General features: G+C 35.5%; 1 protein-coding gene across 1 annotated transcript in view; it reads left to right on the top strand.

The window, feature by feature from the left end:
• The window catches only part of LOC101852013 (tetratricopeptide repeat protein 39B), a 37,649-nt gene that overhangs the window by 3,585 nt on the left and 20,303 nt on the right, over nt 1-13,761 (top strand). The window contains exons 2-8 of the mRNA XM_005096864.3: nt 2,428-2,462; nt 3,793-3,915; nt 7,869-7,944; nt 9,499-9,631; nt 10,244-10,376; nt 11,529-11,628; nt 13,368-13,433. Coding sequence (XP_005096921.3) covers nt 2,428-2,462; nt 3,793-3,915; nt 7,869-7,944; nt 9,499-9,631; nt 10,244-10,376; nt 11,529-11,628; nt 13,368-13,433 — 666 coding nt within the window. The remainder of the gene's footprint in view (nt 1-2,427; nt 2,463-3,792; nt 3,916-7,868; nt 7,945-9,498; nt 9,632-10,243; nt 10,377-11,528; nt 11,629-13,367; nt 13,434-13,761) is intronic.

Below are 13,761 nucleotides of genomic sequence, written 5' to 3'. Positions count from 1 at the left end.
CATCCCGCTTTATCGGGGACTCGGCAAGAAGGAAAATATGCGCGTCACCGGTTTATCGGGGACTCGGTCTCAAGGGGTTAAATCACTGATTTTTATTTAAAAAATCAAGTTGATTTAAATAAAAAAAATCAACTGATTTAAATCAACCTGATTTAAATCAACCCAACCCTGGAGAGAGAGAGTGTGTGTGTGTGTGTGCATACAAATGAAGTATAGAGTCCGGGAACGCTGCCCCATCTGCAATTGAAGTAGGCTACCTGAATATTCAGACATTAACAAATGGCTAGCTCTAGAAATTGACTTCGATGCAAAAAGTGCTTCTTCCCAGTCCTCACAGAATGGCAGAATGAAATCAATGAAAGATGACGTCTAAATCTCTCAAATAACCAAAAAGTCTCGATAAACGGAAACCATTAGGAGAAATAGAGGTCGTGTTTATTTTCCAGAGCGTTCGGAGGAATAGTCACTTCATTTTTTTTTTTTAAGCTTTGGATGTTTGTTTTATATTCTGTTCTCATCTAATCTAGATTTAGGTAAAAGGCAGCACTAGTTTCCATCCACTAGAAGGCCTACTCGAGACTCGAGATTTTCAGAAATGGGATCAATTCTAATTTCATTAGATCTAGATCTAGATTCTAGTAGAACGCTAAGACTTTAAATAAACTAGATCAAGTTCAGCAGTCCATGGCCTTGTAATAGCAGTACTTAAGCAGCTTTCCAATTTTGGAAAATAATGTGGAGGAATTGGAATATAAAACACAGGGCATTAAATTAGGCAAGTTTCTAATTTCAGTAAATAATTTGACGAGCTAGAACCTAGATAAAATTAGAGATAGAAAAAATGTCCAGAAATTACTGCTGCATGGATGAAGAATGTCATCTTCTCATTACTTGGCATGAGCTTGTGTATGATGAATGATAAGTTGTTTTACTGTTGATGTTGATGCACACATAATTCATCATTCATCTTGATTTTTACATTCGTGTTCGGCTTGGGCTTTGGGAAGAACAATTTAATAGAATTGCAGAGAAAAGATGAATTTTTGTAAATTTAGTTAGTTAGTTTTCTTTTTTCTAGCTTTTATTTTTCTCCTCCTGTGCCTAAAGTTACAAGATATATAGCTCTATATATATAGAGGCCTGCTGTAGAACTCGCCTTAGCATTGATCACCTTGTCTGCCATACTGTATGACATTTTTGTGTTTTTCCTATTTTTAACCTGTCCATACGGTTCATGGCCACGGTCATAATTTTTGGGTACAAAAATGTCGGCCCCAAAACTTGCTACAAAAATTTTCCAACAACATGTCCTCAGACGGAGCAATTCATGTTAATTCAATCATGCAAAGAAGCTCTATTTCTTATGATGTGAGGCATCATGGTGAAATCAGGCACTCGTCAAAATTATATATATATATATATATAATGAAGTCGAAGATATCTGCATTTTCCGAGGGTTTGACAATTGGTATCAAATTTTTCTTTTATGACTCAAGACATCTTGCATGCCCATTTAAAAACACATTTTTATAATGTAAATTTTACTGAGAAATATTGATTAAGTTTTTAGTTTCCTAGGGCTCTCAAGCTATTGAAATCGCCAAACTTTGAAGGCCATTTTCTTGCCTACTTTACCTCTGAAACCAGACCTATGACCCCACCTCGTTTAATCACAAATGTTTCAACTTCTGTTCTTGATAGATGGGTATTTTTTTCTTTGAAAGATAGAAATGAACCGTCTTTAAGCCAACAATAACAACCAATAACCCCACGTGCCCAAAAATTGACAAGCGCCTGATTCCACCGCGCTGTGACACATGGAAAGGAAAATCAGATAAAATTAAGATTTCAGTTTTTTAACCATGATCAGTAAATTTGTCAGGTCCAATAAGTGACAATAACCCGGATCATGTCCATGGCAACAACTTGTCTACAGTCGCTGACTGTGATCTTCAGTGACCATTATGGACAGGAGAGACTACTGTATTTTTAATCTTAAAGCTGGCTCAGTATTCTTGAATCCAAGCTAAATGCACATGTTTGCTCTTGCCTTTGGACTTTTGTTATGAGGTTGGCAAAGGTACTTTATAATCTCGTTTGAACTATTCTCTATGGAAAAGTTATGTTTATTATCATATTATATATCAAAATTGATAGTAGAAATCTAGAACTCTCTTCGGGATGAATATATTGACCTGCTGAAGTACTAAACATATTAATTACACTATATAAATTATTAGCTTCTTTCTTGGAAGTTGCAAAGAGTGTATTGGAAACCTCTAGCTTCTTCTTGTCTCAGTGATGCAACAAAATTATTTTGCTTTAAAAAGTGATTTGGAGTTACTCAGGCAGCATTCATAGTTTTACGTGTCTAAAAAGTTTAATTTCAATTGGTTTTAATTACTTTTTGTTTTGCCTTTATTTCAGGACTTTGAAGATGCACTGGAGAGTGTTCCACAGAGGTATTAGAACTCATAGGCTATTTAAGTGACTGTATTCTTAACCTTTTCACTGTAATATTGACATCACCGATATGTCATGGAATTGAAAAAATGTCTGTAATATATATTATTTTGTCTTGTCAGATGATGTAAAACATATATTATTGTATTGAAAGGGTTCAAAGAATTATAAGTTCGAGTACATTTTAAAGTGAAAATAGGGGTAACAAATTTATTTTACTTTTCAGCTTGAAGTTGACAATTTTATTGGAAAATGTTGAAAATGTGTTCCTCTGATTTGGAAAGGATGACTTGATTTCTGTTTTATTTTATAGCCTGCTGAAGTGCAAAAATCAACAGGGCTATGAGAATGGGACAAACTCTCTGTGACGTCAGCAGTTACAAAGTTTATAATACCTTTAAAGGGACATTTTTCTTTCTATTTGTATGCTTTTAGCATAATTCATCTCGCTTGCTATTTAAGAAACAGTGCGGGTGGCTGACGTGTGCTCTGGTGTTGTTTGCTCCTTCTTTCCTGTCAAACATCCATTTTTCTGATCTCTCCTCTTTTTTTGTGTTTGTTACTCTCTTGTAACTTTCTAATCATTGGCACTTATAATTTATATATGACTTTATTGTGTTGTAAGTGCCATAAAAACTCTTACAAAAACTAAACTTAAAAACAGTAGGCCTACCCATTAAAAATATATTATTCAAGTTTGAATTGAATCATATCTGATGATTTACTGTACTGATGTTTAGGTAATGCACTCTTTAGAGTTAGGAAAAGTTCGTATAGTGATGACATGATCATGATTAGGAAGCCTATCAGGTCCCCATACAGTAGTTAATTATCATGAAAAGGGAGACTCAGGACCTGAAAGCTAGGTGCAATATATGACCTCCACACATCTGTTCACTTTGTGGTCATTATGAAAAGCTAGGAGGTGTCAGGCCAAAATAAGTGTACATCGTTCATCTTCTTATTTTAAACTGTCCTTCATATTTTTTTTAATGGTTGGAAGGCCAATAAACTGTAGCTTGTTGATTGAGAATAACAATGTTTATCTTTCTTGAATGACATCATTGCGGATAGCTTGATATTGATTATTTCAACTCATAATACTTTCCAAGTAGCCCATATTAGAATTGTTAGCATACTCTTATGATTTTTAGTTTATCCTGTGCCAGTGCTATTAGAGAAGTCAAAGTTAAATCAACTTTTTGGTTTGTATTTGCTTGTTTCTGTTGTCTATTTGCCATATTTTTGCAGATTGTAATATTACACTTGTTAATACTACTTTACTGTAACCGCTGCCACCTCCCTTCCCCCTTTTTTTTTGTTCTCTAGTCCTCCCTTGGATCCCAGCGTAGATCGTCTAAGCTTGGACAGAGCCATCCAAGAAGGAGATGCTGCCCTCAGAATGTTTTTCGACAACAGATTCACAGAGGCCAGGGATCGAATGCAGCCCTGGTGAGAGCAACATAAAGTTATTTGTACACTAACCCCAGTCCCCTGGAGTTGGGTTAATGTTCCCTGATGGCCAGGTCCCATATTCCTGCAGCTCAAGTGTGTGTGCCAAGTCTGCTTCAGTTTGCATGCGTTTGTGGCCTACTTCCAGAACTGTCTGCGTTGGTTCAAAACCGAGGCGTACGTCTCATTTCAAAAATGCCAAGCTGGTAGCTGTAGATGTTCGTCCAATGAAATTTTAACAAACTGATCCACTAAGATATGAGGAACTCGAAAGGATAACTATAAAACAAGACTTCCATTTTTCTATACAAAATCTTTCAAATGAGCTTGATTTTACATAATAAAATGATATTGTTTGTTAAAAATAATTTTTGGACAGGAACAGCAACAGGCTCACAAAAACAGAAAAAATATTGTACTGGCTAATTAGGCCTAAAAAACAGGGCTGCAAACCATTCCGATTTTCTGGTAATCAGTACGATTTTTTAGCCTCACTACGAACTTCCGATCGTAAGGTGATTTATTATGATGTTTACAGTCAGCAGATTTTTGGCCATAAAAAATGTGTTTGGCTTTAAAAAAATTTTACAATTCTTAGTGCAGACCTGTAAATCGTCTGCCAATAGTCAGAAAACTGCCGATCTCTAAATCAACCCCCCGCCCCCCTAAAAAACAAATTACTGTCACCATAGCCTGAAATGCAACCCTAAATCCATTATATCAGTCATCTACCATTTTGTGATTTAAAAGGTGAGTTTAAAGCAAAACTTTGGCCTTCACATTTTTAAAATTTTCGATAAGCCCTATTTTTCCGAGTCCCCAAGATTTGTCGTGTTTTGAAAAGCTACAAAATATGAAAAAAATAGCATTGAGTCAAAATTCTTTGTGTTCTGTTAAGCTCAACATCTCCTACTGAAACTGGCCAATTTTCATAAATCTAACATTAATAGGTACGGAGGTACTGGATTTTTAAAAAGGTCTAAAAAACTAGGCAGGCAGCGGCTTGGTGTGAGTTAAAGAAATAGATTGAAACCCCAGTACAATAGGGCTCTTATTTCATGTGAATGTCGAAGCTAGATGATTGTTCCAAACCCAATCTTTCTAGTTTTATAGAATAAATAGAAGTGAGATTCCTTTTTTAATGTTAATTTTGATTTGACCTTTCGCGCTTATTCCCAAAATATTCCCTGCATCTGGGGCACAAAATTGCTTTCAATACAACAGGCTATAGGCATAGGGAGGGCATGACCTATAACCGCTTCATTTTCTGGTTATTTTGCTATTGTAGCAACAGTTTCTTAATAGAATTTTATCTTTGTGAGGTTATTTAATTCTGCACAAGTGAGTATGAGAAACTTTAAAGTCTAACAAAGTGAAAGGATATTCATTGAGATAGCTTTAAATGCTGATTTTCATAACCTCTAATTGAAGGGTGCTTTGATTGTAGCAACAGTTTCTGAATAGAATTTTATCTTTATGAGGTTATTTAATCCTGCACAAGTGTGTGTGTGGGAAACCAAAAGTCTAAAAGAGTGAAAGGATAAACACTGAAATAGATTTAAATGCTGGTTTTCATAACCTCTAATTGAAGGGGGCATTGATGGTTTATAGAGCCTTGTGATGTATTCTATAAAAGTGCTACTTAATACGTAATAGGGGTGTGTCTCTTGAAATAAATCTAGAGCATTGGACTTACAGAAACATTTGTTTAGTGCTCAGAAGTATTTGTCCCTCATCTTGAATGCCATGTGCAGTGGGTGAACGTTGTTTTTCAATAGTGGAGGTGGGGGTCTTGTAGATGCAATGCACGAGGAGCTAGAGAGGTACCCCCCCCCCCACCCACACACACAAAGTGGAATGTCACACAGGAACATCTATGAATAGGTACATCTGTTGTATTTACTTTGATGTATCACCTCTGTCTTCTTCTGTTCGTTCTTATAAGCATTCTGCCAGGTTTTTCTTTTCTGGAATAATGTGTCTAGGTCTGTTGTACCAGTGAGTGAACTCATACTACACGGCGCACCGGCAGTGGAATTTTAGTTGCCGCAGGGGGTTCCGCGCCGGGCGCCTTATCACGTCGGGGTCACGGGGGTCAGCTCCCTGTCGCCGCTCTGTCTGGGCCGATCTAATTTTTGGTACTTTTCAACGTACAATTTAAGGTGTATCCTTGTATTTATGGTAATTCTCATTTAGTGCACCCAAAGCACGCATTTCTGCTCTTGAGACTAAAAAAAGAACGGACGTTGTAACTTGTCTGGTTATTTCGTTAGATGCGCTGGAGTCGGCAATGCTAAATTGTAATTTTTTTGGGGACTAGTGTGAATGAAAAAAAATCAATATAAAAAAAAGGCATCGTCAAAATCTGTCGAACTTTTGGAACATGAACGACATAACATTGGTGCAGATACTCAGAAAAGATGGTATCTGCGCATATAATAGAAGGCTGTAATTTTACAATTTTATCCATCGGGCACACAATTCGCTATGAAGTAATTCCTCCAAATACAACTTTATGTGTCTAATATAATCGTGAATATTCGCATATTTTCTCGAAAGTTTATAAAAGTTACCATGAAGTTTCTCTATGAATAGTACAAATCGATTTTAGTGCTAGAATACATCTTCAACGTAGATCTAATACACGAACAGTATCTGTTACACTCCAGAAATTCCTTACTTTTCTTAAAACGCTAAGTCTAGGTTTTGTAAGTTGACTGAATAATAGGGATGACTTCTCATAATTGGGTAATAAGAATAATTTCTAGCTTTCCAGGGACACTGAATCAGCACGAGAATTTTCCAGGGTTTTTTTCGTTTCTATGACCATTTGCAATGACTGACAGTGTGACTGATTTCTTTACATTCATAATTGTGTCCGCGCATATTTCCTTCACAAAAACTAAGAATGAATCTTTTAGCTGTCATTATTTTTATTCCATACAAGAAGTTCATCTCTACCCATGTATTTACACGGTTTTGTGTTTTTTAAAAATCGCTTATATTATATCTTTTTAGTTGTATGCAGGCTGCCACAGACACAGCATGATTCATGAACAAACGCAGAGTAACGTTCTCTTGTTTAATAGTAAAATAAGAGCTAACGCTGATCGTCTTTAGTTAAAAAATGCAGATGTACATCTTTCTTCTCTTATAACTTGACTATTACTACTTGTGCAGATTTAAGATTTCTCATGGTAAAAGACATGATATTCGTAGTCAGTTTAACACAGATTTTGGAGAGATCTGTTGAGCCTTTTTTAAATTAGCAATCATTTATTCATAAGTTTGTAACTAAAATAGGACAAATTGGGTACTCTACAAACACTTGTCTAGAACAAAAACTAAGGCACAGAAACTAACCATTCTGACGCAGAATAAATCTCAAGACATTGAGCTTTTAGTACATTCGCGTAATGGTTTGCTACGTGGGATGGGGAAGAAGTTATATCACTTTAAACATAGTAAAAAATGCGAACTTCCTGACCGACACCGGCAAAGTCGCTTCAGGGCTCATTAACCCTGTGACCTCGAGCCGGGGAGCTCCGGTGGGCTGCTGAGTCACGCGAATTAAAAGTAACAGAATCGGGCGAAAAGTGACGTTGTGACTAGTTCAAATGCTTTAAAAACATATTTCACAGTGATAAGATAAAAGTAAAAAGAACATTACAGTAGGATCCATTTATATTGAAAACTGGAGTAATTAGAACTCTGGATTAGCAAGCCAGCACTCGATTCTTGTGCTTTATCTTTTTTCCCAATCTCATATGTACACCCACATTCACGAACCTGCATATACCCATCCTCCAATACCATTTTTAAGAAAAGGACTCCGCACACTAATGTGTTTTCTACAATGATCACGTCTCTTTTTATCTTTTTACACTGGCTAAGTAACTTAAAATCTCAAGACTGTTGAGCTCCATTTATTTCTTTTTTCTCTTTCACCACAGGGCAGACAAGAGTATGTACCATGCCTTGGGATATGGAACAATTCTCTATATTCAAGCTGTCATGACCTTTGACATGGTGAGTTGTGATGGTGTTTCAGTCAGGTTGCTCACAACAGTCCCATGGTTGTGTAGGTGTGGTCTGTAGTTAAAAGTCCCATTGGTGATTTTATTGCTATCAAAATCTGTTCCTGAAGAAAAAGAGAGGGCATTTGATAATGTTCTCCGATTGATTCCATTCAGCATTATTTTATTCTAATTAATTTAGTAGTGAAATGTAGACATTATCAGGCACTCTCATCAATAACTGCAATTCAACAATTTTTTAGTCTGTTTTGGGTCCAAATTTTGTTTCAGCTTTAGAATATTTTCTGTCTTGTGCCAATCTTGGGATGAAATGCTCAGTCTTAAAAATGGCTTACATTATGTCTAACGGGTTTTGAAAAATCGTGATAGTTCTTGTAAACAAGTGTCATGTTTAGTGGTATATTTGAGTTTTTGAATACAAAAAAAATTATAGAAACCCTCTTGTGAGTATTGCTTCGTTTTCTTGAGTCGGTTGTTCCTTTTTTTTTCTTTTGTGTGTGTGTGCATGTCTGTCTGTGTGTGTGTGTGTGTGTGTGTGTGTGTGTGTGTGTGTGTGTGTGTGTTTGTTTGTGTGTGTTTATCTGTGTTTGTGTTAATAAAATTTAATATCATTCTAGACGTAATGTTTGTCATTCTGAAGGCCTCCTTCAGGACACCGCTTAAAGAATAGAAAGGAGGAAGGACGGAAAAACAAACAAACGAAGTACTCGAAAATTGAGCCCAGAGCTCCATGTGTCGGTCAAGTTTGTAACCACTTGGGCAACAGCTGTCTGCACTTCAGAGTTAATGTTGCAACATGATACTGATATAACCTGATATTGTTTACAGTTCTGTGTTTCTCAAAGAAGTTCATGTCAATTCATAACAGGCACATGTAATTTTAGAATGTTTTCCATTAGTTAAAGTTAAAAATCTACATATAGTGCTAGTAGTCAACTTCTAATGTTTTAACCAGGGTGTTTTTTTTCAGAGAAAAGGTTTAGGATTAGAGCCAAAGGAGTTTTATAATACAGCATTTGTTTACCGGACGCACTGTTTAATAAATATGCTTTTTGTAATGAAAGAAATTGAGATACCTTCTAATGAGCCATTATCCTTCATAGTTTTAATTTCCTTGAGGGTGATTAGCAGATGCTCTGTTTGCTCTTTCTTTCCTATCAAACACCTGTTGGCCTTATCTCTTTCCATTTCTTTGTATGTTTAATCTCTAGCAACGACTCTATTCTTCGGCACTTATAAGACCTTTTTCTGTCCCCGTCGTTTTATGCAAAAAAGCTTCTGAAATTATGCAAATTGAGCCCAAAAATGTGAAATTATGCGATTCTGTTAATTTATAAAAAGAATGAAGAATGATAAAGGAAAATAATCTGAATTAATGCAAAAAATGATAAAATTTTGCTAAATTATGCGGGATGCATAAAACCACGGGGACAGCTTTTTGTGTTGCAAGTGCTGTAAAACTCATAATAAAACTAAAACTTGAGCTTCTTTTTTTCTTTTTAGGTTGAAATTAATGTTTGTAATTTTTGTTCTTTTTTGTCTGCAGGCTGACATTGAAACTGCCATTGAAGCAATAAAGAAGTCTGTGATAGTCTGTGGGAAAGTTAGAAAAAAGACATCTGTCATCAGTTCTATAACTAAGCTTGGAAGCAAAGTTAATTACAATGAGTTCACAGAAGGTTAGTATGATTAGCTTATTTAGAGTGTCTTTAAAACGGAAGTTGAAATCTAGAAAAAACAACACTTTTAGTGTGATGTCCAGTACGATGGTACTGGTCTGGCTGTGTGCAGTTCTCTTCCGATTCCAGTTCGCCCTAGGTAAAGGACCACAATGTTAATTTCTATCAACGTTTGATTCACAAGAATCTGTCTCTAGATAAATATATTCTTCTTCCTGTTTTGGGGGTCATAGTGGAGAAAATTGAACAGTATAGTTTTAAGGAGATGTGATTGCATTAATGAGAGTGGATTATCTGTGACACGACGGGCAGTTCAAGGATCACAAATTTTTGCTGTTTGGTTGTTCAGCTGCATGTGCCCAGATTTTGTTCAGTAATTTATTATCTGAAATGCAGGATGTTAGTGGAAATAGCCCTTCAGAGCTGGAACTTAAGGTTGACTTCCGTATAGAAAAACTTCTGTTCTCTTAAAACAGTGGAATCTCAAGTCAACTGGGATTATAAGCAGATTGTATAATGCTTTAGATCCCTCTTTTGTATTGACAATTTTTCTTTTGTTGAGGCTAAACTGTTATTCAAGAGAAGTAATATTCTTTGCTCTAAATTCCACAGAGGAAATCCATGCTGAACTTTGTTATGCTGAGTGCCTGTTGATCCGTGCATTTCTGACATTTATACAAGATGAAAATCTGATCAGCTTTGTGAAGGGAGGACTGAAAATAAGAGAGTGCTACAAAATATTCAAGTACGTCACCCTTTTGTTTTTGTGTAACTTAATCATACTTTGTTGCTTTTTGTCCTCTTGCAAGATCAGTCTTTTTTAAATATCTAAATGAAGTAGTATTTGGGGGGCATGCTGACATAATTTTAATGTGTTACTTTTCTGATTTTAGCACTATGGAAATAGATACATCGAATTTTTAGGCAAACTTTGTACAAAGTATAAGTGTGAGATAATAAAAGGCTTGTTCAACTTAAAGCAATTGACATCAAATGAAAAATCTATAAATTTGACCCCCAGTATCAATTTTTTTTAGCAGATATAGAAAAGTAGCTCACTTTGTCGGCACACCTCACATTTTTCATTGCCGGGAAATGGTGTTATCCTGAGTCAAGATTTATAAGATTATAAGGAAATTATATGACGGTGGTCAGCAGAAAAAAGCAGTTGATATGTTATTTGTATCTGCCGCAGAACAGTAGCACCATTTAAGCTCAATTCTGAATTTGATTAAAGAGGGCAAGAAAATCCATGAAAATGAGAGGAAAATGAATAGTCTTTAGTTCTATTGAGAGTCAAGTTTTAGACAAGTGACATAACACAATATATTCTCTGTGTGTGCACAATGTACCTGAGTGTGTGTGTGTTGTGTGTGTTGTGTGTGCGCGTGTGCATGCATGTGTGCGAGTGTGCATGCGTGTGTGCGTGCATATGTGTGTGTGCGTGCGTGCGTGAGTGGGTGGGTGCTTGTCCATGTTCTTGTGTATGTATGTTTATGTGATACATATATGCACTCAGAAAGTGATACTGCTGTTCATTTATTCTTTGATTTTGCTATCATGTTTCTGCTGGATTTAATAATAAATCATAATGTTGAAAAGTCAAATTACATGCATATGTGGTCTATGTTGTGGCTTATAATCTTCTTTTGAGAATAATGCTCTGCTATTGAACATAATATAACACAATTGGGAAATTTGTAATTTCGAGAACAAAGAGTTTTGTTTTCTTTTTTTTTGACTTGCTTTTGTACTATTGTTTTGTATTAGTTGATTAAAATATTTACATCTAATGATGTTATGTTTTCCTTCAAATTATAATAATATTCTTTTGACCATTTCCTTGTATTAAAATATACAGTCACTAAGTTATGCTCTACTTTGTTTCCTGGAAAAGGGATTGTCATAAAATCCTTAGGAAAAGGAACTTTGACTCAGATGAGCACAAAGTGCATTTTGAAAGTGGAGTGTGCATGGGAGTTGGAGCTTTTAATTTGGTAAGTGTTGATTGGTCAAATTTGGTAAAAATGGTTAATGATTATGTAAAGAATGATCGCCCTCTATGGTACAGTTAAGATCATTTCAAAGCAGTTTGTGGAAGGACAAGCAACTTGGAAATTTCAAATACTTTCGATTTATAAAAGGCAATTTTTGAAATCCTCTCTGAGAAAAGGTGTAAAGTGTGTTTTGTTAACATATTGGTTTTTAAAACTGCACTTTGAATTTTGTGCCACTTTCAGCGTAATCTAATTGACTCTTTAAGTTTAGATTGCTGATGTAGATAGCTATTGAGTGTTGAAAATATGATTTTGGTATCAGAGCTCAGGAGTGTTATTCTTTATTTAAGCCAGAGTTTCTCTACCAGTGGCTGACAGGGGAGGAAGTGTTTTCCGCTTGTATGGAAGCTGACTTAAGCATTCAATATTTTTTTTAATTTTAAAATTTTACTTTTAATTTAACTTGGTGGATGCATTTTTGGGGTCTGCTTTTTTATATGCCATCAGTGTTGTCAGTAGCCTTAGCTGTGCCTTTGGAAGTGGGGTCATTATTGAGCTAACTCCCTTTAACTCATTCGCTACGCCGAGCCGTGGGGGGGCGGCGCGGCTAAAGTGCCGTCAGTACGCTAAGCCGCCCCCGGCGGCGCGAGAACCGATCTTCAGTTATAGCTTAGATTCTATTCCAATCCACATATCCATGTTAAAATAAAGGTCATAATATAATGTTGACTTTCAGGTCAAGCATTTCCACTGAAAATCGGAAATTTAGATTCAGTTTTGAAACGCGATTTCGTAGTTTATTCGACTTTGTTTTATCGCGATTACAAAATTATAGCCTGGACACCAGTTTTTGTAATTTTACACAACAAAATCTATCATTATTTTGCCCACTAAAGAAGTGTAGGACTCTTTTTCATAATATTGATACGATTGGACTCATATTGCCAATGCACTGTTATTGAGAAATCAATATTTTTGAGTGCTAGATCTAGGTCTAGATCTAAATAGTCAAAATATTTTTTTCTCCCCAAATTCACTACTGTTTGATGAAATTACTCAAAAAGTGCCACTCAAGACATGTATAGGTTTATTCCACATGCAATTCTGAATAATTCCATATAAGATACGAGCGGGGTTTTTTTCTGTTTGTGATCGTTTTTCAAGCTTCTAAAAATTTTTTTTTTTTTTTTCAATATCGGATGTTATGTTCAAAATGTACAAATATTATGGAATGTAGGTAAATAACTGTAAACTTTTCAATATTTTCCAGTTCTATATTCATTTATGGTTATTTTGATATATCATTTGACTAGATCTAGGTGCAAACATATTTTTTGAGTTTCACGAAAGATTATAAATTTTTTATTTTCAAATTTTATCCACATCCAATCAAAACTGTGTTGCATAATCGTCTCTTACAGGAACCAAAGTTGAAAAATACATAAATAAACATTACAGATGTATTCTACAAACCATACTGAAAATATTGGTATATAATACGTTGATATTTATTTGAATTTGTGGCCCCAAAGACCTTTTAACTGCCCACTAGTCATCATCTCTTTCGCTCCCAAAAAAAAAATTTGTCCACAAGCCGAAAATAATACGTAGTGAATGAGTTAAACTGTGCTGAATGAAAAAGTTTCGATATCTAGAACTTGAACTTTTTGTCACAAAAGATTGAGATCTTCTTGTTTGAAGCGTTTAATGAGCATATAAATACTTTTTTTCCCTCGTAGATGATCTCATTACTCCCAAGCAAGATCATGAAACTATTGGAGTTCATAGGATTTTCTGGTAAAAAGGTGAGTACCTATGACAAAAGATTTCTCGGGTTTTGTTTTGTTTTGTTTTGTTTTTTTGGTGGGTTTTTTTTTTTTTTTTGGGGGGGGGGGATGTGTTTGTAAACAGACTGAATCGTTGCTTAGCCAGAAGGACATCTGTGTCTTTAAAAAAGGTCGTCATCATATTTTCCTTTGTTCACATAATTAAAGATGAGGACCTGGAAACTGATGGAGATGAAATGTGTGAAGGATAGCAATGTTGGCCTAACAGGATGTAACTCTGTTTTTCTGTGTAGGTGACTGTGGTAGATCAAGGTAGCTGGCTTAAGAAGCTATTGTGGATATATGT

The sequence above is a fragment of the Aplysia californica genome, unplaced genomic scaffold, assembly GCF_000002075.1.
Source record: "Aplysia californica isolate F4 #8 unplaced genomic scaffold, AplCal3.0 scaffold00140, whole genome shotgun sequence".
Lineage (NCBI taxonomy): Eukaryota > Metazoa > Mollusca > Gastropoda > Aplysiida > Aplysiidae > Aplysia > Aplysia californica.
The sequence above is the reverse complement of the archived record's forward strand: the minus strand, read 5'-3'. Positions and strand labels throughout refer to the sequence as shown.